We start from the raw sequence: 21299 nt of genomic DNA on the forward strand, positions 1-21299 counted from the left end.
AGGGGGCGAGGCCGGAGCTGCGGCAGAGGTGGACACACACACAGGCACGGTGCCAGCCAGCTCTCACCCGCCCCTCGGGGACAGCGAGGGAAGAAAGGAGGAGAGAGAGAGAGAAACAGAGCCAGACCCACCTGGAAAAATCTAGATGGAGCCCCCAGGAGCGGGAGAGGAGAGAGAGGCAGAGGTGGGAGAAGCAGTGAGTGAGGGGGAGGCAGTGGGTGAGCGGGGACACACACACACACACACACACACACACACACACTCCTGCAGTGACGCACAGAATTGAAGCAGAATTCAATAATGACTTAGCTACGAAGCAGAGGGAGCAAGAGAGAGGGAAGGCAGGGCGTTAGACATACAGCCTGTCTTTGGAGGGACTCAATTGTGACCGAAGGAAGGAACAAAGATGAGGGACTCCCAGAAGGGAAGCAACAGCTAAGAGAGTTCTAAGACAGACAGAACATCACACATGCACACAACGACGTAAAGCAACGAGAGTAAACAGAAGCGGTCAGAACAGCGGTTCCCTTGGTGATCGTGTGAGAAGGAAGCTGCTGGGAGCTGCGAGGTCCGGGTCTGGCTCGGGAAAGTGGGTCCACAGGTGTAGACACGGGTGGCATTCACTGAGGTTTTTCCCTTAAGATTTGTGCATTTTATAGTATGGAAGTTACATTTTTTTTTCAAAAAAAATTTTTTTTAACGTTTATTTATTTTTGAGACAGAGAGAGACAGAGCATGAACGGGGGAGGGTCAGAGAGAGGGAGACACAGAATCTGAAACAGGCTCCAGGCTCTGAGCTGTCAGCACAGAGCCCGACGCGGGGCTCGAACTCACTGACCGCGAGATCATGACCTGAGCCGAAGTCGGCCGCTTAACCGACTGAGCCACCCAGGCGCCCCAGTTACATTATTTTTTAATGAGAGAAAGACGATAAGAGACAGAAGGAAAGAGGTATGTGTCAGATGGGGAGGGAGGAACGGGGACACACACACACACACACACACACACACACACACACACAACAATGCCCAGGTAAGAACAGAGCCTGACAAAGTCTGATGAAAAGGAACGTAAAAAAGTAATGTGACCAAGAAACACTGATGCCTAGACCCTCCCACGGAAAGAGAGACTCCCGGAGAGACCTGAATTAGGCGGGGGTCCCATGGGGCAGGAAGGAAATCACCAACATTGGCCCCTTGAGCTAGAGACACCCGAGGCTGGGGGCTCCTGGAGCATTCTACCGCCACGGAATGGCCTGGTCAGGGTGACCTGTTGGGGACAGTGAAGCAGGCATGTGGGGGCAGTGGGTGGGGATGGTGCTGAGGCTGGGGTGGGCCTTGAGGGGTGCAGGGGCTGGGGTGGGAGGTGGCGAGGGGCCCAGGAGCTCACACAGAAGGGCAGGGGAGAGAGACGGAGGCCGGCGTAGGTGCTGAGAGGGCCCAGCGGTGTGAAGGGGGAGACACCAGTGGGCCCAGGAAGGGGGGTTAGGAAAAGGGCCTAGAAATCACTCTCAGACACACAGACGGATGGATGGAGACACAGATCACCATATGCTTGTCTACAGAGTGAAAGCAAATGCCGGACACAGAGCCTCAGAGCTGGAGGTGGAAGGAGAAAAAGAGAGAGTTGGAAGTTGGAGAGAGACAGATAACCAGAGTGTCTTGAAAAATCCAGATGGAGCCAGAGAGGGGATTTCGAGTAGAGAGCAAAAGGGTGAGAGGAGATCTCTCTCTCTCTCTCTCTCTCTCTCTCTCTCTCACACACACACACACACACACACACACACACACACGACTGTGCAGTCACATCTGAGTGGGAAAACTACCTAATGCTGGGGAACACAAAGAGTTAAGCTAAAGCTCAGAGGCAGAGACGCACAGACAAAGAAAGACAGGAAAACAAAGAGAGAAAAGGAGAAAGTGTGTGGGAGGGAGAGGTGACAGACAGACACAAGTGCAAGCAGGACACATGAGTCTCAAGTCCACCGGAAGCACGACCCCAAGAGAGGAGTTTGGAAAGAGAAAACCCGAGACGGCGACTGAATGACAAGGCTGAAGAGAAGGCTGGGCTGAGGAAGAGTGGGAGGCACCTGTCTCCCCCGGGGCTGCCTCTTCAGAGCGGTGCAAATGACGTTTAAGTCAGAAGGAATGAAAGAGGCGTCCGCACGCACGGGCCGCACAGCCCCTGCTGGACTCGGGCAACAGTGAGGGAGTCAGGACGGGACCGTATGCCACACGCACCCCATCCACACGCAACACAGGCCACACACGTGCCACATACACACGCGCACGTAGACAAACGTAGGAAGCCCAGAAAAGAGACAAGACTCGGATAAGTCCCAGAGAGAAGAGGAGAGGAGCGAGATGGGAGATAAACACAGAAAAAGCAGGAGCTTTCCATGGGCCTCTCTCGCTCTCTCCCAGTGTCCGTCCGGATGTCTGTCGGGCCGGCTGCCTCACACACGATCGCAGCCCCAGGAGACAGAGGATGTGGTGACTCGATGGCCAGCCCGGCCCAGCTCGGCCACCTCCCCTCTCCCAGCCTTTGTTCTTTGCCCTCCTCCCCCACCTGGTACTCCTGGCCCCCAGGCCTCCCTCAGCTCTGCCTCCCCGGGGAGCCCTCCGGACCCTCTGTTCACACTCAGGACCCCACCCCTACTCTCCCAGGACCATCTGTTCTGCTCATCTGTCCCACACAGGGTATCCCTCACCCCTGAACCGCCAGCCCAGCCAGGGCCGGACCCACAGCAGGTGCCTCGTGGAAACTGGTCCAATGGGCCAGGGAGGGAGCGGATGCTCACACACCTGAGCGAAGGCAAAGTTAGAGAGCAGCAGGGTGAATGTGGACCGAGGCAGAGGGTAAAAGGGGAGGGGGGAGGGATGAGGTGGAGAGTAGAGCAGGCGCCCCTGGAATAATGACGACGGAGACTGGGGTGGGGGGGCAGAGCACTTGGGTGGGAGTGAGAGAGAACACTGACCCTCCAGCCCAGGGCAAGGGGCCGGGGTGCAGGAGCACAGCCTGCACCGGAAATTCGACAAGCATACAGAGCCAGGAGGCCAGAAGGCCTTCGGGACAGAGGGGGAGCCAGACACCTGCTCCCTGCCGGACACACAGACAGGAGGGCCACGTGTTGGGAGAATAAGTGAATTAACAGAGGGACCCCAGAGAAAGGGACAAACCTGCTAGGGCAAGAGAGAGCTGGACAGAGACAGACAGAGACAGTGGGGGAGGGGCTGACACAGGTCACCTTGCTTTGATGCACTCACACTGAGGTCAAGGGCAAACCACAGGGGGCAGAATGCAGAAGAAAGAACAGAGAAGATAGCAGGTTAAGAGGACACATAATGTGCCAGGAGCAGCATTTACCAGGCCTGGCACAGAGGACATGCCCAGTAAATCTACAGCCCACTGTACTTTAGGGGCCCACAAAACATTTTAATTTTTCTTAAAATCAGAAGACAAATAGGGGCACCTGGTGGCTCAGTCGGTTAAGCGTCTGACTCTTGATTTCAGCTCAGGTCGTGATCTCATGGTTCATGAGTTCAAGCCCCAAGTAGGGCTCTGTGCTCTCTGCTTGGGATTGTCTCTCCCTCTCTCTCTGCCCCTGTCCTGCTTGCTCTCTCTCTCAAAATAAGTAAATAAAGTGAAAAAAAAAAAGAAGAAGAAGACAAATAAACTTTTAGCTCATTTTTTAAGTAAACTCTACACCCAACATGGGGCTCAAACTCACAGCCCAGAGATGGACAGTCGTATGTTCCGTCAACTGAGCCAGCCACACGCCCCTCAAACAACGCTTTAATATATATTCACATATTTGACTTTACAGCAATATTGTAATATAATTTTGAATGTTTCTTACGGAGGAAGGGGCTCACGAAGGCAAAGCTAACTGGGGCCCACCGAAGGCCTAACGGGCCCCTCTGCGGGAGCGCACAGGTGAGTTGAGTTTGGGACATTTAAAGAGGAGGTGTCCGGGGCGTGGTCGCCAGGGAAACCGACCAGGACGGAGGCCTTGAAGCCGAGGCTGGAGGGAGCACGGGACTAAGTCTGGGGCCAGGATGGGGACTGAGCAAAAATTCACCCCAGAGGCCAAGTCCCAGGAGTCACGGGGAAGGAGCGCACTAAGAAAAGTGCAGACACGTGGAGGTGGGAGGCAGAGACAGACCCAGTGGCACAGAGATCGGCCACACACATGTGGACACACGGACGCACCCCACCCGGGGGGATGGGACCAAGACAAAGATGAACACTTAATGAGACCACAGCAAGGGGGAGGCATCGGGGTACGCAGAAGCAGACAGAAGACAGACAGATGGGGGCGCCTGGGTGGCGCAGTCGGTTGAGCGTCCGACTTCAGCCAGGTCACGATCTCGCGGTCCGTGAGTTCGAGCCCCGCGTCAGGCTCTGGGCTGATGGCTCGGAGCCTGGAGCCTGTTTCCGATTCTGTGTCTCCCTCTCTCTCTGCCCCTCCCCCGTTCATGCTCTGTCTCTCTCTGTCCCAAAAATAAATTAAAAAAAAAAAAAAAAAAAAAAAAAAAAAGAAGACAGACAGATGGACAGGCTGGCAGAGCTAGGTGGGGAGACACAGATCCAGGATCCCGTGGGTCACACTGTGAGGGGAGCACAGGTCCGGGCACTGGGTGGGAAAGGCCCTCGGGTGTGGAGGGCTGGGGACGGCGAGGACCGGATGAACAACAGACACATGGGCAGAGCTCCGTCTCCCTCCCCCCACCACGGCACCAACCTGGCCCCCAGACCCCTCTGCCTGGCTGTTGCCATCTCTGTCTCTGTGTTTCCGTCTCTGTTAGTGTCTCTTTTTCTCTCTGCAAACCGCAGCTTTTTTGGAGCCCGCAAGGGAAAAAATGAAAGATGAGATAAGAGAAAATGCAGACGATGGACCTCGCGTGCGCGTGCGTCGTGTGTGTGTGTGTGTGTGTGTGTGTGTGTGTGCGCGCGCGCACGCACACCTTCAGCACAGGGCCTGGGAAGAGTTTCATACGTATGAAAGAGTGACCAGGCCAGCAGCCCACAGGGAGAGCCAGCGAATGTGAGCCAGAGGACAGACAGACTCCCTCTGGGACAGACAGAGACAAGGAGACACAGAGGCCAATGGGCAGAGAACAGATGACGGGTCTGAATGGACCTGGGACACAGACACGTGCCCCACCCTTTCTGGGCGGGGTGGATGGAGTCTGGGGCACAGATTAAGGTCTGTCTGTGTGTGTGCTTTTCTGTATCTTTCCTACTCCGCCATAAGGAATATATACTATTTTCTCCATGAGGGAAGACATCTCATTTTCCTCAGAGAAAAAAATATATGCAGAATAAGAGAAAAACCACTGAAATCAGGAAAGGAAGGTGGAGAGGACTCGGGGGTCCCAGGGTCTCCAGTCCCCGGAAGTGGGCTAGAATCAGGAGAGGGCTGCAGGAGGAGCAGAGGGGCTACGGGACGGTGGTCGCCCAGACCGCACATCTCTCACCTCTCCACTCTGTCTCTCTCGCGACGAGCAAAAGCGAACTGGACAGAGGCCCAGAGTGAGGGAGTCAAAACCAGAGAAGGAGCCAGAGACAAGAGGTGGGAGAGATGGAACCAGCTTTCTTGCCTCCCTTCCCTGACCAGACACGTGGGCCAGATCTGGGTGCATCAGCTCGACCTTCCCTGGTCCCTCAAGCTCTTGTACCAGCGGGTGAGCTGTGTGGACTGACACAACAACCCTTGCAAGTTCCAGGGGGTCAGGGAAAGCTCCAAGAGGTGGTCTGTGGCCTCTGAGATGTGTCTTGAAGGATGAATAGGAGTTTTCCAGGTTGCAGAGGGAAAAGCAAGGGTATTCTCCACAGTGGAAAGAGCTTGGGCAAAAGCATGGGGTGTGGGAAGGCCTGAGGAAGAATCAGAAGTCAGAGAGATTGACAAGCAAGAAAATCTGTGAGACAGAGAAACTAGGGAAAGAGACAGCAGCCAGGCACAGAGAAAAAGAGAAACCAGCAACAGCCTGAAACATAGAGACACACGTAGAAACAGAGACAGAAAGAAAATCAGAAGCACACAGAAACACACTGGGAACTATGGAGAAGTGTCGGGGGGGGGGGGGGAATAGGAAGAAACAAAAAAAAGTGTTAAGACAGAGAGCCAGGGCCAGACAGAGAGCTGGAGGCAGGAGATTGAGAGACAGACAGACGGAGAGGCACAGAGGGAGATAAACACAGAGAAACACGGAGCAAGATAGACAGAGAGGTGCAGAGAAAGGGGGCTCAGAGCCTTTCCCCACGCGGTTCTCGACCGCCCCCCAGCACGGCTCAAGTGTAGTCCCCACCTGCCGGCAGGGGGGATCACTTTGTCCCCATCCTTTTCTGGGATGGGGCACATCCCTGGCCTGCTGGCACACGTTCCTGGGCTCCCCCAACCCACCCAGGCACACCTGGGCCCTGCCAGGAGTGGCCAGTGCCCTGTGTGCCCTCCGAGCCCACAGAACCCAGCTGTAAACTGGCCCCGGGAGCCCGAACCTCAGGCACCAACTATGGCACGTGTCCGTGTAATACACACAAATCCCGCACACTGATCCGGAGAAAACAGACTCGCTGGCTTCATACCCCATCGATGCCCACATAGACACTCACCCCGGGAACTCACAGGCTGGCACACAACCCGGATATGTATGTATACAGATGCACACAGCCCTGGGCAAACAGATGTCCAACCTCCCGGTCACAGACCCAGGTGACTATGAAGGTTCATACAGCTAGGCACACACTGCCAGGAACCCAGATTCACAGACCACCAGGACGCGTGTCCACACACCAACACAGATGCCCATGAGCAAACTGGCCCAGGCACATACCCACACAAACACAAAGGCACACACTCCTAGGAGCAAACAGAAGGCTCAGCCACAAACACATACATCCCTGCTCCTGTGTGTGCATTTCTGCGTGTCCATTCTGACCTGGATACTATGGTTTTTGGCTTGTGGAAATACTACTGCAGAGAGAAATGTCCTAATCTTGAAATAGACTATTATGACAGCCAGAGGTGACACACAGATGCACGTGCCATGTGATGCAAAATAAATTTCTTCGTAAAGACTGTTGCAAATGAACTGCCCGGTTGTGTCCCTTTAGTGGTGGGGGAAAAGGGAGGAGAGGAAAGGTCTTTGGATTTTTCCCTAGAGTGCCCAGGACTTTTGTGGATAGAGCCCCAGCCCAGCCCAGAGCTCCTGGGAAACAACACAGCATACACACGGCCACATCTCCCCTTAAGCACATTTGCAACCCCACCCAGGCCCAACAGCCCCACCTGGCCCCCAGACTGTCCACTGCCACCATCCCCCTGGGGCATCTGCATCCTGAACTGCTCACACTTTGGGAGTCCTGGCTTCCCCCGGTGCATCTCAGACACAAGCGAAACTCCTGCCAGATGTGCCCACTCCCCAAATAGAGGTGCTGGCGCACACACGGCCACATGCCCAAGTGGCTGTCTCCAATCTGATCATGTCTCCCCCTGGCCTGAAGCCCGCTGGCCACCAGTGCGGCCCAAATAAAGGCCCCTCTGACTACAGTCTGTCCTCACAGTTCACCCCTCTCATTCTCCAGCACACAGTGGATGCCCAGTAAACCACAGGCCACACTTTGAGGTCTGTTCGTGTTTAATCAGACAATATGCAAAGTATTTACAACCAATTCTGGATCCCCCCTCCCCCCAAGCCTGGGCCGTGGAATTCGGGACCCCCAGGCCCTGCCCAGAGCCGGGGGTCCCCTAGGCCTCTGCATAGTCATCTGAAATCTACAAAACACTGTTTATTTAAAAAAAAAAAAAAAAAAAAAAAAAAAAAAAAGAACAGTATTAGGACACCTTATACAAAGGGCCCCAGGCAGCCGTAAGGGGACTTGAGAGTGCGCCGGGGTAAGCAAGCCCAGATTTGACCGGGACGGACGGCAGACTTGCGTAATAAACATGTATGAAAGGAAAAGTTGAAATTTCATAGGCAGGCACCGCTTGGCCTCCTTTCCCGCTGGCAGGGCCCGGCTGGCTCGAGAGCCCCTGGCAGCGGGAATGTTATTGCTGTGATGGGGGGCTGTGAGTGAAATGTACAACATGTCTGGGCAACAGAGCGGGGGAGCATTTTTACATGTTAAATATGGACACACACGTGCACACACATAACACACATACACACACACATAGGGGCCCTGGCAAGATGCCCACAAACTGTCGGCCACCCCTTTTAAGATGGGGTACCTGAGGCCCAGGGAGGAGTCGCCACATACCCTAAGGCCAAACATTAGAGCGAGGGCCAGAGTCTCCCGACGCCCCAGGCTGGGCTCACCAAGGTTACGCCAGGCCACAGGGTCTGGAGCAGAGAAGTCGCAGAGGCCATGGCCACACGTGGAGGCAGACGCTGCAGCCCAGACAGGAAGGAGGGGGCCACCCAAGGTCACAAAGCCAGGCCTGGTGCATGGCAGTGGACACTTGAACTCGACACCCACCACCCCCAGCATAGGAGCTCCTCTCCTACTCATGGGTTAAGGGGTGCTAACTGGGGGAGGGGAGCAGGGGCCAGGCATTGAAATGACACAGGACAAACGGGGGAAGGAGAACCTGGGGTTCCCTCCTGAGGCCAGGACCACCCAACCACGTGGATCTTGTACTTCGGTTTGATTGCCTCCGGAGCCTGGGAGCTCACTCTCTTTCATGGCTGGCTAGCTCCAAGGATGAAAAAAACACTCCCACTCTGATCGACATCTACTCCCCGACACTGGCATGGTCACCCCTCATTCAGCTGCGCCCTACGCCCGTCTCCACTCCCTCCCTCCACAACAGTCCCGCCAGTCAGGCAGCGGCAGCAAGGCTCTGTTATCTCTAACTCAGCCTCAGGCCCCTGGTCCCCTGGGCTGCCCCAGTCTGTCCATGGTGCCTCCAAGGACAATCTTGTTGGTTCCTGAGGAAGACAGAGGGAGCACCGGGTTCCAAACCCACCTCAACCCTGAACTGTTCTGTGGTCGTGGGCAAGTCACATCCCCTCTCTGGACTGTTTCCCCATGGGTGCTACGAGGGCAAGGAACTGGTGATCTCGAAGGGTCCCTTGGGTCTAAGAACAGGATTGGAGGGGGGTGCCCACCCCACCTACCATCATCAAGTCAAGCTCAGCCTCAGCTGCCCAGCCTGGGAGCCACGGCAGAGGGGTCTGGACCCAGCAGCTTCCACCAACAGGTGTTTCAGAAATGGACGGCAAAGGGCAGGGTGGCGGGCAGGCCGAGGGCCAGGCGCCCATCACTCCTCTTTGGAAAGGCTCTTCGGCCAGCTCTGGAGGCAGACGTGGGGCGACGTGGAAGTGTTAAGGAGTCAACGTGAGGAGCAGACTGAGGCTGACAAAGGGTGCCCTCAGCCCGTCCTTCTTCCCGGTTCCTCCTGCTGAGACACACAGAGCTCCAGGAGGGAAGGCAGGGAGGACGCATATGGCTGGAGCAGGTGCCGGGACGCAGTCACTGTGCCAGCCTTAAACCCTGTCTTCAAGGCTGCCCCAGGCCCCAAGCCCTTCCATGCCACAAAAGAGGGAGGGGCCTCATCACTGGCAATTCAGCCCCACAGAGGGGATCGATGCGGGCAGGCAGAGGGAGGCAAGACCCTCCATCAGGGGCCACCCAGCCCAGGATCCAAGCCAAGAGGCCAGTCTGGCCCTGTAGTGTGCTCCCTATAGGTTCTCTCCAGGCTGGTACTGGGGCTCGGTGGACGTGAAGTAGTCCTCTAGGAAGGCCTGCAGGTACTCGAAGGTGGGCCGCTCTTCCGGTTCCTTCCGCCAGCACTGGCACATGAGGTCATGCAGGGACTCGGGACACTCAGGCGGGCAGGGCATCCGGTAGCCCCGCTCCACCTGGTCCAGCACCTCACGGTTGACCATCCCTGTGGGTAGAAGGAGGTATGAGGAGGCTGGCTCAGGTGAGGAAAGTGGGGCGGGGGGAAGATGTGAGGAGGACAACCGAGAGTGCCTCCAGGCTAGGACAGAGCGGGTGTGACCGTGGGTAAGTCGCCTCCCAGGGGCTGAGAGCCCTGACCAGAGAGATTCTAAGATCAGATGCTCAACCTCTTCGTTCTACAGATGAGGAAACTGAGGCCTGGGAAGGGGTATGGCTTGCCCCAGGTCACCAGGGCAGAGGGGTTCAGGGAACAAAGATGGGCCACGAGGAGCCCTCTTACCAGGGTAGGGCACCCGTCCCTTTGTTGTGAGCTCCGTCAGCAGGATCCCAAAGGACCACACATCTGACTTGATGGTGAACCGGCCGTACAGGGCCGCTTCTGGAGCCGTCCACTTGATGGGGAATTTGGCACCTGCGGGAGGGAGAAAGTTCAGGGGAGGCTCAGCAGAACGTCATGACGGTGCCTGCAGAGGGCCCTCTGGCACCGACCCAGGCCCTGCCCACCTTGCCGGGCGGTGTATTCATTGTCTTCGATGAGCCGAGCCAGCCCGAAGTCGGCCACTTTGCACACGAGGTTCTCTCCAACCAGAATGTTGGCAGCACGGAGGTCCCGGTGCACGTAGTTCATCCGCTCCACGTAGGCCATACCCGAGGCGATCTGCAGGCAGAACCCAGGGGACCCGGCTCAGGCTCAGGGACCACCCCGTGCCCCCTTCCAGGTCACGAGTCACGTGCCCAGGGTGGGGAGCCAAATGCCCTGCCCTTGCCAGCCCTCAGGCAAGCGAAGTCAGCTTACAACAAACACCGTTGGCACAAAAGCAGGACCAGAGTTCAGCGGGAAGAGGGAACGCGGGACAAAGGGCGAGGGCAAAGGGGAAGCACAAGACAAGATACTGCCCAGGAAGCAGGGTGACGATGAAGAGGCAGGCCCCAGGTGCCCCACAGATACAGATGAGTGCCAGGTCCTGCCTGCTGTGCCAAGTCCCCTCCGAACCTCAGTTTTCTCATGTGTCAAATGGAATAAGGGCCATCCCTACCTCCCCTGATTGTGATAAGGATTAATAAGGAAATGATTGTTGAGCACCACCTACAGCAAGCAAGTACCAATGCAGGTTTGTTGAGTGACTGAACAACCTTTACAGAGAAGAAAACTGAGGTGTGAGGCCCCACAGGCATCCCTGACTCCTGACGCCCAGCTAAGGGTTCTTTCAAGCTCTGCCCAGAACCACCACTCACAGCACGTATAGGTGGTCCCCGTAGTAAATGTGGTGAGATCAGACAGTGTGGGCGGCAGTCAAGGCAGGCTGCCTGGAGGGGGCTGAGCTAGGTGGGTCTGAGTGCTCTAGGGCCAAGGCCGTGGGAGGTGGGCGGGGCTGACTCACCTGAGCAGCCATGTCCACCAGCTGTGGCAGCCGCAGGTACTTGCCTGTCTCCCCCTTGAGAAAGTCCAGCAAACTCCCTGGACAGAGAGAAAGCAGCCCTGTCTTCCCTGAGCCAGGAAGCAGAGATCCCCACACATCCTGCCCACCTGGGCCGGCCAGCCCTGCTTCAAGCGGCACAGCAGATTTCACGCGAACCCATCTCGGAACAAAGCCTCACTCAGCATCTGTCACTCAGAAGGCAAAGCAGGACGGGAAACAGCCAAATGTCCACCTCCAGGAGAACAGAAGCCGTGGCCCATCCCCGTACCGCACTACCACTACCCGGCAATAATAAAAGGAACGAACTACTGACACAGGTGATAAGGGCGACGCTTGGATGTAGAAGATGAAATATGTGAACCTCTAGAATAAACAGAGCTATGGTGACAGAAGGCATATCAGTTATTGCCTGGGTTTAGGGCTGGAGGGTACCGTCTGCAAAGGAAAATAAGGGAGCTTTCCAGGGTGACGGAGATCTCCTGCATCTTGAGTGTGGTAAGGGGTACACCATGTCCATTTGTTAAAACTCACAGAACTGGACACTTAGCATGGTGTATGTTATCGTTTGTAAATTATACCTCCCAAAAGCGGAATTTTGAAACATTTAATTAATTTAAAAATTAGGTAAAGGTCAAGCCAGGGGCTTGACCTAGAAGTGGCTCAGCTTGGAGGGTTGGGGGACTTTTCTTTCAGCCACATAATGGCAAATGGCTTTAGAAAACCAGCAAACTGGGGAGCCAAGATGCATTGTGGGAAATTATTAAAAACAAAATGAGAAAGGCCACCTTTGGTTTGACTTTCCATTGACACAACAAGTTGGTTCTATGCCATTCCACCTTTCAAAATGTACACTCTAGGGACGCCTGGGTGGCTCAGTCGGTTAAGCGATTGACTTCGGCTCAGGTCACTATCTCACGGTCATGGGTTCGAGCCCCGCGTCAGGCTCTGTGCTGACAGCTAGGAGCCTCGAGCCTGTTTTGGATTCTGTCTCCCTCTCTCTCTGCCCCTCCCCCGCTCACACTCTGTCTCTCTCAAAAAATAAACGTTAAAAAAAAATTATTTAAATAAAAATAAAATGTACACTCTAGGGGTCGCATGGGGGGCTCAGTCAGCTGAGCATCAGACTCTTGACTTCAGCTCAGGTCATGATCCCAGGGTCGTGGGATCGAGCTCCATGCTGAGCATGGAGCCTAAGATATTCTTTCTCTTTCTCTCTCTCTCTTTCTCTTTCTCTCTCTCTCTCTCTCTCTCTCTCTCTCCCCCTCTGCCTCTTTCCCCAGCTCACACTCTCTCTAAAAAACAAAAAAATAAGGGGCGCCTGGGTGGCTCAGTCGGTTGAGCACCCAACTTCGGCTCAGGTCGTGATCTCACAGTTCGTGCGTTTGAGCCCTGCGTCAGGCTCTGTGCTGACAGCTCGGAGCCTGGAGCCTGCTTCGGATTCTGTGTCTCCCTCTCACTCTGCCCTTTCCCTGCTCAAGCGCTCGCTCTCTCTCTCAAAAATAAATACACATTAAAAAAAATTAAAAAATAATAATAAAATAAAATAAAATAATAAAATGTACACACTACATCTGGGGGGAAGTGAAGTGTGTCCCCTCCTGCCTAGCAAGGGACTGTCACACATCTCTGTGCCGGTCGCTCAGGCCTCACCCTTGCTCATGTACTCCGTGACAATGTAGATGGGCTCCTCAGACACCACGGCATACAGCTGCACCAATTTCTCGTGCCTTAGTTTCTTCATGACCTGGGCCTCCTGCAGAAAGGCCTCTGGAGACATTGTGCCTGGCTTCAGGGTTTTGATGGCCACCCTGGTGGTTCCATTCCAGGTCCCTGTATGGGTAGGGGTAAAGGCTGCCTCAGTGAAGGCCCCCCCTATTCCTGTACCACTGGGACCCAGGATCTGCCTGCCCGGGTACCAGTTTCAGCTCTGGCCTCCCAGCCACGTGACAAGCCCCGCCAAGGTCCAGCCCCTTTCTGAGCCTCAGTGTCCCCACCTAGAGAATTAAATGAGATCTGAGGCGCTGGGCCAAGCCCACTATGAGGGCTCATTTAGCCGCAGCTGTCATTTTATTATTGTCTGGTTTTCAAACTGGGAGGCCTTGGGGAAGCTGTACTCTAGACCAGTGTGTTTAATCCGAGTTCTTGTCCCAGCTGGACCCAAGGGCCTTTGCTGAGTAGCCCTAGGCCCATTCCTCCCAGTCCCTGGGCCCCCATCTGAGGGCTGGGGCCCAGGCCTGTTCCCGAGGCCCTCGCGGCACAGGTCTGGGGACCTGTACCTGGCACTCCATGAGTCTACCCGGGGCAGCCGCGGCTCGTTACCACACACCCAAGCCAGGAATGAGTTCTGCAGCCACCAGAGCAGCTGATGCCAGGGATTTCTCCAGGCTTTGCTCGTGTGTTCCTTTTGTGGCTGTGCTTAGGAACTGGCTTCTCATCCCTCGCCCCTGTCCCCAGCCCAACACCTTTCCTGACTTGGCCTGACCTCCAGCCTCCAGGCCTTGGTGCCTGCAGGGCCTTCCACCCAGGAAGCCTCTCTGCTCTCCCCTGAAGGGAGGAGAGTGGAGACGGTGATGCCAGGTGAACACTCGGCTTACACGACGGCACGCGGCAAGTCCCCTGCAGAAGCCACCAGCTCACAACTGTCATGCCTGCCTCACGCCAACCGCCCTGATTCCTCCGCGTCAGCAGAAGGCGGCCTGGGTTTTTTTCAGGGCTGCTCGGTGTTTGTTTTCAAGGACAGTTTTGCCTTTACTCCAGGGTCAGACGGGAGACTGTTAACAGGCCCAGAACATGCCAGACTGCACTGCCAAGCACCCCCTGTGCGAGTTGAGGCTTCTCTTCCCACGGCGAAGCGCTAATGCGTGGACGCATGCCGGGCCAGCGGTCTCTCACACCCCACAGGTGGTTCCTATCTTCCCCACCCTCCTTGCACCCCGAGGAAGACCGAGGCTCCGAGCCGAGCCACCTGTCCCAGACTGCGCGGTGGGTCTTCGGGGAATCAGGATGCCCAGCCCTGAGCAGCCCTTGGCCAAATGACGCCAGGGTCCTTAGAGGTGTGTGGTGGTGAGGGGGGCTCCACACTGAAAACAGAGCCCACTGTTCAGCAGAGGTGACCGTGACTTGCGGAGGTAAAGGGTGTGGGAGGGGGAGGGCAATGGGGCCTGGAGCTGTCCCAGGGGATGGGCATCTGCCCGGCTCTGGAGTGTAGACACCAAAGCCCCACAAGGGACGGTGATTCCCTCTGAGGGGGCGGGGGCGAGGCCTTACCCATCCACACCTCTCCGAAACAGCCCTGGCCCAGCTTGACCTCCAGCCGCAGGGACTCCCGGGGGATCTCCCAGGCGTCTTTGGCCAGGCCCTGAGTCTGTGGCTTGGACGTGGGGCACACGGTGGTGAGGCGGTGGCAGAGGCCATCGGCATGTTCTGAGGACAGAGGCAGGGAGGGAGGGTTCAGCAGGGTGTCTGCCCTGGGGCCTCCCTGTCCCACGGTGTGTGTGTGTGTACACATACACGTGGCATGCACAAGGGACACACGGGATGCCCTCGAGGCCAGGCATCCACACCTGTGCGTTACACACCCTCATCCCCCACACAGGCCCACACTGACTCGCGCATCTGCTCGCTGAGTTATTCATTCATACGTTCATCGGACCTGAAAGGGCAGCCACCCAGGTGAGTCCCAAGGATGCAGTGCGGGACAAGTCCAGTGGAATCCTGCCCTCAGGGAGCTCACAGAGCAGGGGGAGCCCAACTTCCCCTAATCACCTCCCAGGACCACCTCCCAGGACCAGCATGACCGAGGAGAGCAGTGTGTGCAACAGCAGGTGGGCTGGGTGGAGTCTTGGAAGGCTTCTCAGAGGAAGTGGTGCCTGAGCTTCGATCTGCAGGGGAGTGAGTGGTGGACTGAGACCACTTTGCAGGGGCAAAAGGCCCTGAGAGAGGAACAAGCCTCTGGGTTGTAGGAACTGAAAGGAGGCCAGAGGGGCTGCAGGGGAATGAACGGGGAAAGGGGGCCCCGGGTAAGGCAGGGAGGCCGGCAAGGTTTACAGCAGCCAAGGCCTTGGAGGCCACGTGGGGATCTTTATCCTGAGATTCCAAGGTAATCTCTGGAGGGTTCTAATGTGGGGGAGCAGTGTTCAGAATGAACCCTACGATGGTGGTCAAGGGGACAGAGGGGTGGCAGATGGTAGAGGGTGTCGGGGGGCCCAGCTGACAGAGAAGGAGGTGGCACAGGATGGGGAGTTGCTGGCACTCTCACGATGGGCCGCACCTGCACACAGACGCCACGGCCACAGCCACATGCACACAGGCACCCACAGAGACCCGCCCACACAAGTACACACAGACCCCATTGCCCCGGGGGAAGCCCTGAAGCGTCCGGATAATGCACACACGCCCACACCCACAACCTGAGCCCCGGTGTGTACCGGGAGCCCTCGCTCCCTCCGCCTGCCCTGCCGCTCTCTCTCCCTCTGCTGCAGTCGGTCTAGCCGCCCCCTCCTCTCCCAGTAACCGGTTCAGACCGGTCCTAGGGCTGCAGAAACAAACGACACCGGCCTAAGCCCCCTCCCTTCCCTGCTCCCCTCCAGGCAGCCCTCCTCCCCAGCCAGCTGCAGAGAAGGAGAAAGAGGAGGGTGGGCATGGTGGGGGGAGGGGATGGGGAGGAAAGAGGAGGAAAAAGAGGGGGAGGGAGAGGGGAGGGGGAAGGGAGAGAGAAGAAAGGAAGGAGGGGCAGGAGGAAGAAGGAGGGAGGGGAGCAAGACCCCACACTCTCAGGATAACAGAAGCCCCAGCCCTTGTTGGCCCCAAAGCCCCCTCCAAAGGGTCCCCGGAGGAGGGCTGAGCCCCAGGCCCAGCGCCCACTCTGCCCAGCCCTCACTGGAATAGTAGGCCACCAGCTGCTGCAGACTGTTGAACTGGGTGCGGGAGGTGATGTAGAAGCCACCGCTGTCCAGCTTGCGGATCTTGTAATGCTTCACATTGAGGCCCTTGGCATTGTCGAAATCGGACACGGAGAGGCAGTAGGCGCCTGCAAGGCAGGGTCAGAGAGGAGCCGTGACCCCCTCGCCCAGCACACCCCGCCCCCAGGCCACAGCACTAAGTGCAGTTCTGTGCCCGCCCAGCACAGGTAGACAGGGAGGCCAGAGGCGCAGGCGCAGCCCCAGCCCGGGGCACAGACAGGTCCAGTCCGCCCTGTCTCTGAGCACCCAGCCCTCAGGCAGCCACCAAGGCAGGGCCAAGTGAGCAAAGGAACACCTGATCAGAGAACCTCCCCAGGCACCTCAGCCGGGTGCTGAGGTGCCTGCAAGATCTCCCAGGCCTGAGTGTATATCCCAACTGTGTGACCTGGACAAGTAAGTCGCTTGGGCCAGTCTCTGGGCCTCAGTTTCGTCCTCTGCACAATGGGGCTACTCGCAGAGATGCTGGGAAGATTGGAGACCACATATAAGAGGGCCCGGCACATAGTAGGTGCTCAGCAAATGTTTGCTAGGAGCCAGGAATGGTCTCGTGGCTGTGTGTCCCTGGCTTAACTGCTTCCTCTCTCACAAGGGCACTCTCTATGTGGGGCACTCCCCACACCTTCCTGAAGACTCCATCAGGCAGGAGCGGGTGGCTGGCTAAGGTTGCAGCAGTCATGGGCAGGAGGCCATGTGCTGGGTGTGGCCTACAGGCTGACAAGGCAAAGATGGGCCAGCCCTGGTGGCCTCCTCCCTGCCTCTCTTAAGCCTGGAAAAGTTTTTGGCTGGAAAATTTCCTCCTGCCTAGCAGGCCTGGCTAGGAGCCTTTGTTAACCTGAGCCCAAGAGAGGCCTGGGGTAAAGGCTCCAACAGCCAGAGAAAGCCCTTTTCAGAAGGTAGGAGCCATCATGCTAGAACCCCAGCCCCCACAGCCCATGGGCTCTCTGGATAGTCCTCAGGTGGGGGTTACAATCTCCAGTGTCAAGAAGGGGAAAAGGAGACCCAGAGAGGGAAAGCAGCTGGCCTCAGGTCACCCAGCAAGTCAGGCACAGAGGACTGTAACCAGGTCTCTAAAGCCTGCAATAGGCAACCATGACTAACAGATGGCCCAGGCCACATACACATGGATGCCAGCGGCCTGAGTCTGAAGCCAGCCCTGACCACATGTGCGCACATGCAGGCATGCCCATGCCAGGTGGCCTCCTGCTCACACAGGGACACACGGCCCAGGCCCCCCAGGCACGAAGACAATCCTACAACTACCCACTCCCACCCAGGAGGACCCAGACAATTGCACCCCCACATGCACACACATGCCTGGACCCACGCATGGCGTGCCCGGCCACACAACTGCTCATAAATGCACACACACGACACGGATGCTCTGCTTCCCATCTCTCGCTGAGCCCCAGGCCCACGGGACGTGGCCCAGCTTCGTTTCCATGGTGATGGGTTGCCTGCCACCCACTGGCAGAGGGGCTAGAGAGAAAAGGGGTGATCTGTGTTCTCTGGCTGGGGGAGGGACAGAAGAGGCCCAGGGGCCTGGACTGCTGGGGAAGGGCATCTCTAGAAGCCCCTGGAGACGGAGAAGAGGGGCCTACTTCATTAGCACCCACCCTGGGAACAAGTCTTTTACTGTGTGACCCTCGGGCCTCCTGACAGCCTGTGCCCATACCTCATCCGAGGAACCTGAGGCCAGAGAGGCTAGATGAAATCTTCTGCTGCACCTCTGGCCACCCCAGATAACTCAACTGTCCTCAGATGTACCTCCCTGCCTTTGATCTTACCACTTCCTCCACCTGGAGGGCCCTTCCCACCTGACACCGGGTACCAAACTCCTATTCGCTCTACGATACGCAGCTCAAACAACGCACAAAAGACAGTTCCCATCGGCCAGCGGGAGTGGTCCTACCTTTCGTGGTCTCGCTTTCTCGCACTAGGAAGGTCCCTCTTGGGTTTTCCGCATTGAGCAGTAACCTCTCTGACTCCCGTCTGGTGATCTTGCCAAAGTACCACCTGGGACAGGAGGAAGGAGGGTGGGGTCAGTGAGCCAGGCTTCCGGCCACCCACAGTGCCTCTCTCTAGGATGCGGCCGGGGCCGTTGGCAGCCAGACCACCCACTCCAGCCCAGGAGAGAAGCTCCCAACCAGCTCCTGGCAGGCAGGAGGCCAGAGTCCATACTCACTCTTCGGCCTGGATAGAGTCAGAGGGCGCCACATAGTTGCTGGGGATGTAGCCCGTCTGTCCTGTGCTGAGTGAGTGGGCCAGCCACCAGTCACCCTCTCTAAGGAGGGGGAGAGGGAAGGAGCAAAAGAGAAGGAGCCATCAGTGGTGGGCCCCGAGGCAGCAGTCTTCACAGGTGCTGTGCTGGGGTCCCCAAGGCCAAGTGAGGCACCGGCAGCCATGGGACCAGCCTGAGTTTCCGTGCTGCCAGGCCAAGCCGGCCTGGACTTCTCTCTCCCCGGCCCAGATGCCTCTTGGCCCAAGCTGACTCAGACGCACTTTGTCCAGGACTGTGACAGGACTGACCTTGGTCAGCCTGAGGCCCAAATTCACAGGGGCAGAGTCCTGGAATAGGGAGTAATCGGCTTCCCTTCATAGAGACAAAGCCATCTCAAGATGCCAAGAGCTGTCTTGGGAACGAGGGAGGGAGCTCCCTGTCTCTGGGGAGCAAGCAAGTTGTACCAGGAGACATGATTCCTGCCTAAGATAGATGTCAGGTCAGATCATGAAAGCCATCCCAAAGCCCTGAGATTTGGAAGCTGGTGAGGCCAGGCTGGAGGTAGGGGGTGGCCCCCTTTGGGGGCTTGGTGACCATCCAGGCACTAACCCTGCAAACTAGAGCAATGCTTGCCTTTGTCACATATCACCGGTCATACCTAAGGGGCTCCTTGGCTGAAAACTACGGGTTTCCTCCTGTAGCCTACCCACATATGGGGGAAACTGAGGCCAGAGGGAGCTGGGACTTGCCCAGAGTCACACAGAGTCATGTCAGAGGGGCTGAGGCGGCAGAGCCCCAATGCCCAGGGCACTTCTACACTAACTGCCCCGTGAGGAGGAGATGGGGACGGGGACAGAGGAGCTCCCTGCACGGTCGGGTCCCCTGGGCCTGGGTGGGAGTGGGGAGGGGGCGAAGTACCTTTGCAGCCATCTGAATGTGAACCAGGTCTGGCTGGAGCGGGGGTCCAGAGACACAGAGAAGAGAGGAGAAAGCGAGAGCTCAACAGGAAAGAAGAGGCAGAGATGGGGGTGGTGAGAGAGAGAGGCAGAAAGAGCGAGGAAGAGAGCAGGACAGCAGGCGGTGCGGGGGACCAGGGACAAGGCGGGGCAGCCACAGAGGCCTCACATCCAAAGCAACCAAAGGAGATGGGGAGGGGTCCAGGGGGAGTGAGGGGAGGCCAATGGGAAAGGCTGCCTGAGAAATAGGGTCCAGCCCCCTTCCATTCCCACCGTGCAGATGGAAAGACAGGCCAGAGAAGCGAAGGCCTCTGCTCAGGGTCACACAGCCAGGCCCAGGCTCCTGACTCCCAGACCAGAAGGAATCTTCCCCTACAGGGTATGGTGGGGCTCGAGACCTTGCTGAGCTTCTCTCTCCAAGGCTGCCTTTGGACCTCCCCATGACCATGACCCTTAGAAGACACACAGCAAGCAGGATGGGCTCCCCCTTCCTCATTGCCAGGGCCCAGAGAAAAAAGCCTTGCCCACAGTTACACAGTATGGACTTGAACCCAGATCGCTGGCTCCTGCTGCTTCTGAGCTGCCTCTGACCCATATTTTTCAGCCCACTTTGAAGATAGAGAAGTTGAGGTAAGGAGAAAGCAGGTTGCGAGAGCTCTCCAAAGACTGGTCAGAATACAGGTGAGCACCCAGACCTGGGGGCTCAGTGGGGTGGGTTGAGGCTGAACCAGAGGGTACAGGGTGCCCTCTGGACAGCAAAGGGAGCATGACTGGGGCTGAGGGCCCACTCAGCCGTGCAACTGCTGCACGAACACTCAGGCAGAGGCACGAGCTCACATGGGGGTCTCTGCTCGAGAGGGAGGGCTCGGGAGTAAGGGGGCAAAGGCAAAACTCAAGGAAGGGCCTTGGAAGCGTAGGGCCACCATCCAACACCCTGTTGTGCTAACACCCAGGGGTGTCCACATCTGTCTGTCCCATTTGATCCTCAAGGCCACCCTGTAGGAAAGGCAGGCCTCAGCCCCCAGATGAGGAATCTGTGGCTCAGAGATGTCAAGGGAGCAGCCCAAGGCCACACAGCACCCAGGCTGGAGTAACCTAGCACTTTCTGAGGCATAGAGATGGGCAGAGACTTGCCCAAAGCTACAGAGCAAGAGCTCCAGTCACAAGAAACAGCTGAAATCTTCCAGTCAAAGCCTTCATTTCACCAATGGGAAAATAAGGTACAGAGAGGGGCAGTTATTTGCCAAAAGACACACAGCAAATCGATGGCAGGGCAAGGCTGAGAACCAGGGTCCGCGTGTCCACGGCCAGACACAGAAGGCCCTCCTGGACCCCTCCTGGAGTCCAGAGGCTCAGAGGCCCTCAGGAAAGCCAGGGGAAGACAGAGGAGGAGGCAGCAGGACAGGGGGCAGGGAACTGAGCCAAGGTCTGGGTCAGAGGCTACAAAACGAGACAGATTGACAAAGCCAAAGTCTGCAAACTGGCCGGCCTCTAGGGAGCCCCTATCCAGGCACTCAGAGTGGAAGGCTGGCAAGGAGCATGTGCCCAGAGGCCAGCCGAGCAGGGCCCAGAATCAAGCAGGGGGTCAGCCTAGCTGACATTACCCAGACTTCAGCCAGCAGATCTCCCAGCTCCCTGACATCAGCCCGTATGTGAGTTCGGGGTTTCCAGTCCAGGTTTGGGGTTTCATTTAGTTCACAAGGCAGGGACGAGGGTCACCGCCATCTCACAACAGACCCAAGGCCCAACTCTGACCTGGTCCCAGCTTGAGGGGCGTCTCAGAGCTGGAGCTCCAGAGTCAGACCACTCTGGGCACCATCCAGCTCACCACCTG

The 21299-nt window shown here is 57.1% G+C and overlaps 1 protein-coding gene across 1 annotated transcript in view; it reads right to left on the minus strand.

Annotated features, from left to right (window-relative positions):
• Window positions 1-7622: 7622 nt before the first annotated feature.
• SRC (SRC proto-oncogene, non-receptor tyrosine kinase) overlaps window positions 7623-21299 on the minus strand; it is a 50875-nt gene continuing 37198 nt past the window's right edge. Inside the window, exons 6-14 of the mRNA XM_042931010.1 lie at window positions 18474-18572; window positions 18201-18304; window positions 16210-16359; window positions 14598-14753; window positions 12981-13160; window positions 11292-11368; window positions 10414-10567; window positions 10190-10321; window positions 7623-9895 (exon numbers count right to left, since the gene is read on the minus strand). Of these exons, the coding sequence (XP_042786944.1) occupies window positions 9687-9895; window positions 10190-10321; window positions 10414-10567; window positions 11292-11368; window positions 12981-13160; window positions 14598-14753; window positions 16210-16359; window positions 18201-18304; window positions 18474-18572 (1261 nt within the window). The 3' untranslated portion in view covers window positions 7623-9686. The remainder of the gene's footprint in view (window positions 9896-10189; window positions 10322-10413; window positions 10568-11291; window positions 11369-12980; window positions 13161-14597; window positions 14754-16209; window positions 16360-18200; window positions 18305-18473; window positions 18573-21299) is intronic.

This window comes from Panthera leo, chromosome A3, assembly GCF_018350215.1.
Source record: "Panthera leo isolate Ple1 chromosome A3, P.leo_Ple1_pat1.1, whole genome shotgun sequence".
NCBI lineage: Eukaryota > Metazoa > Chordata > Mammalia > Carnivora > Felidae > Panthera > Panthera leo.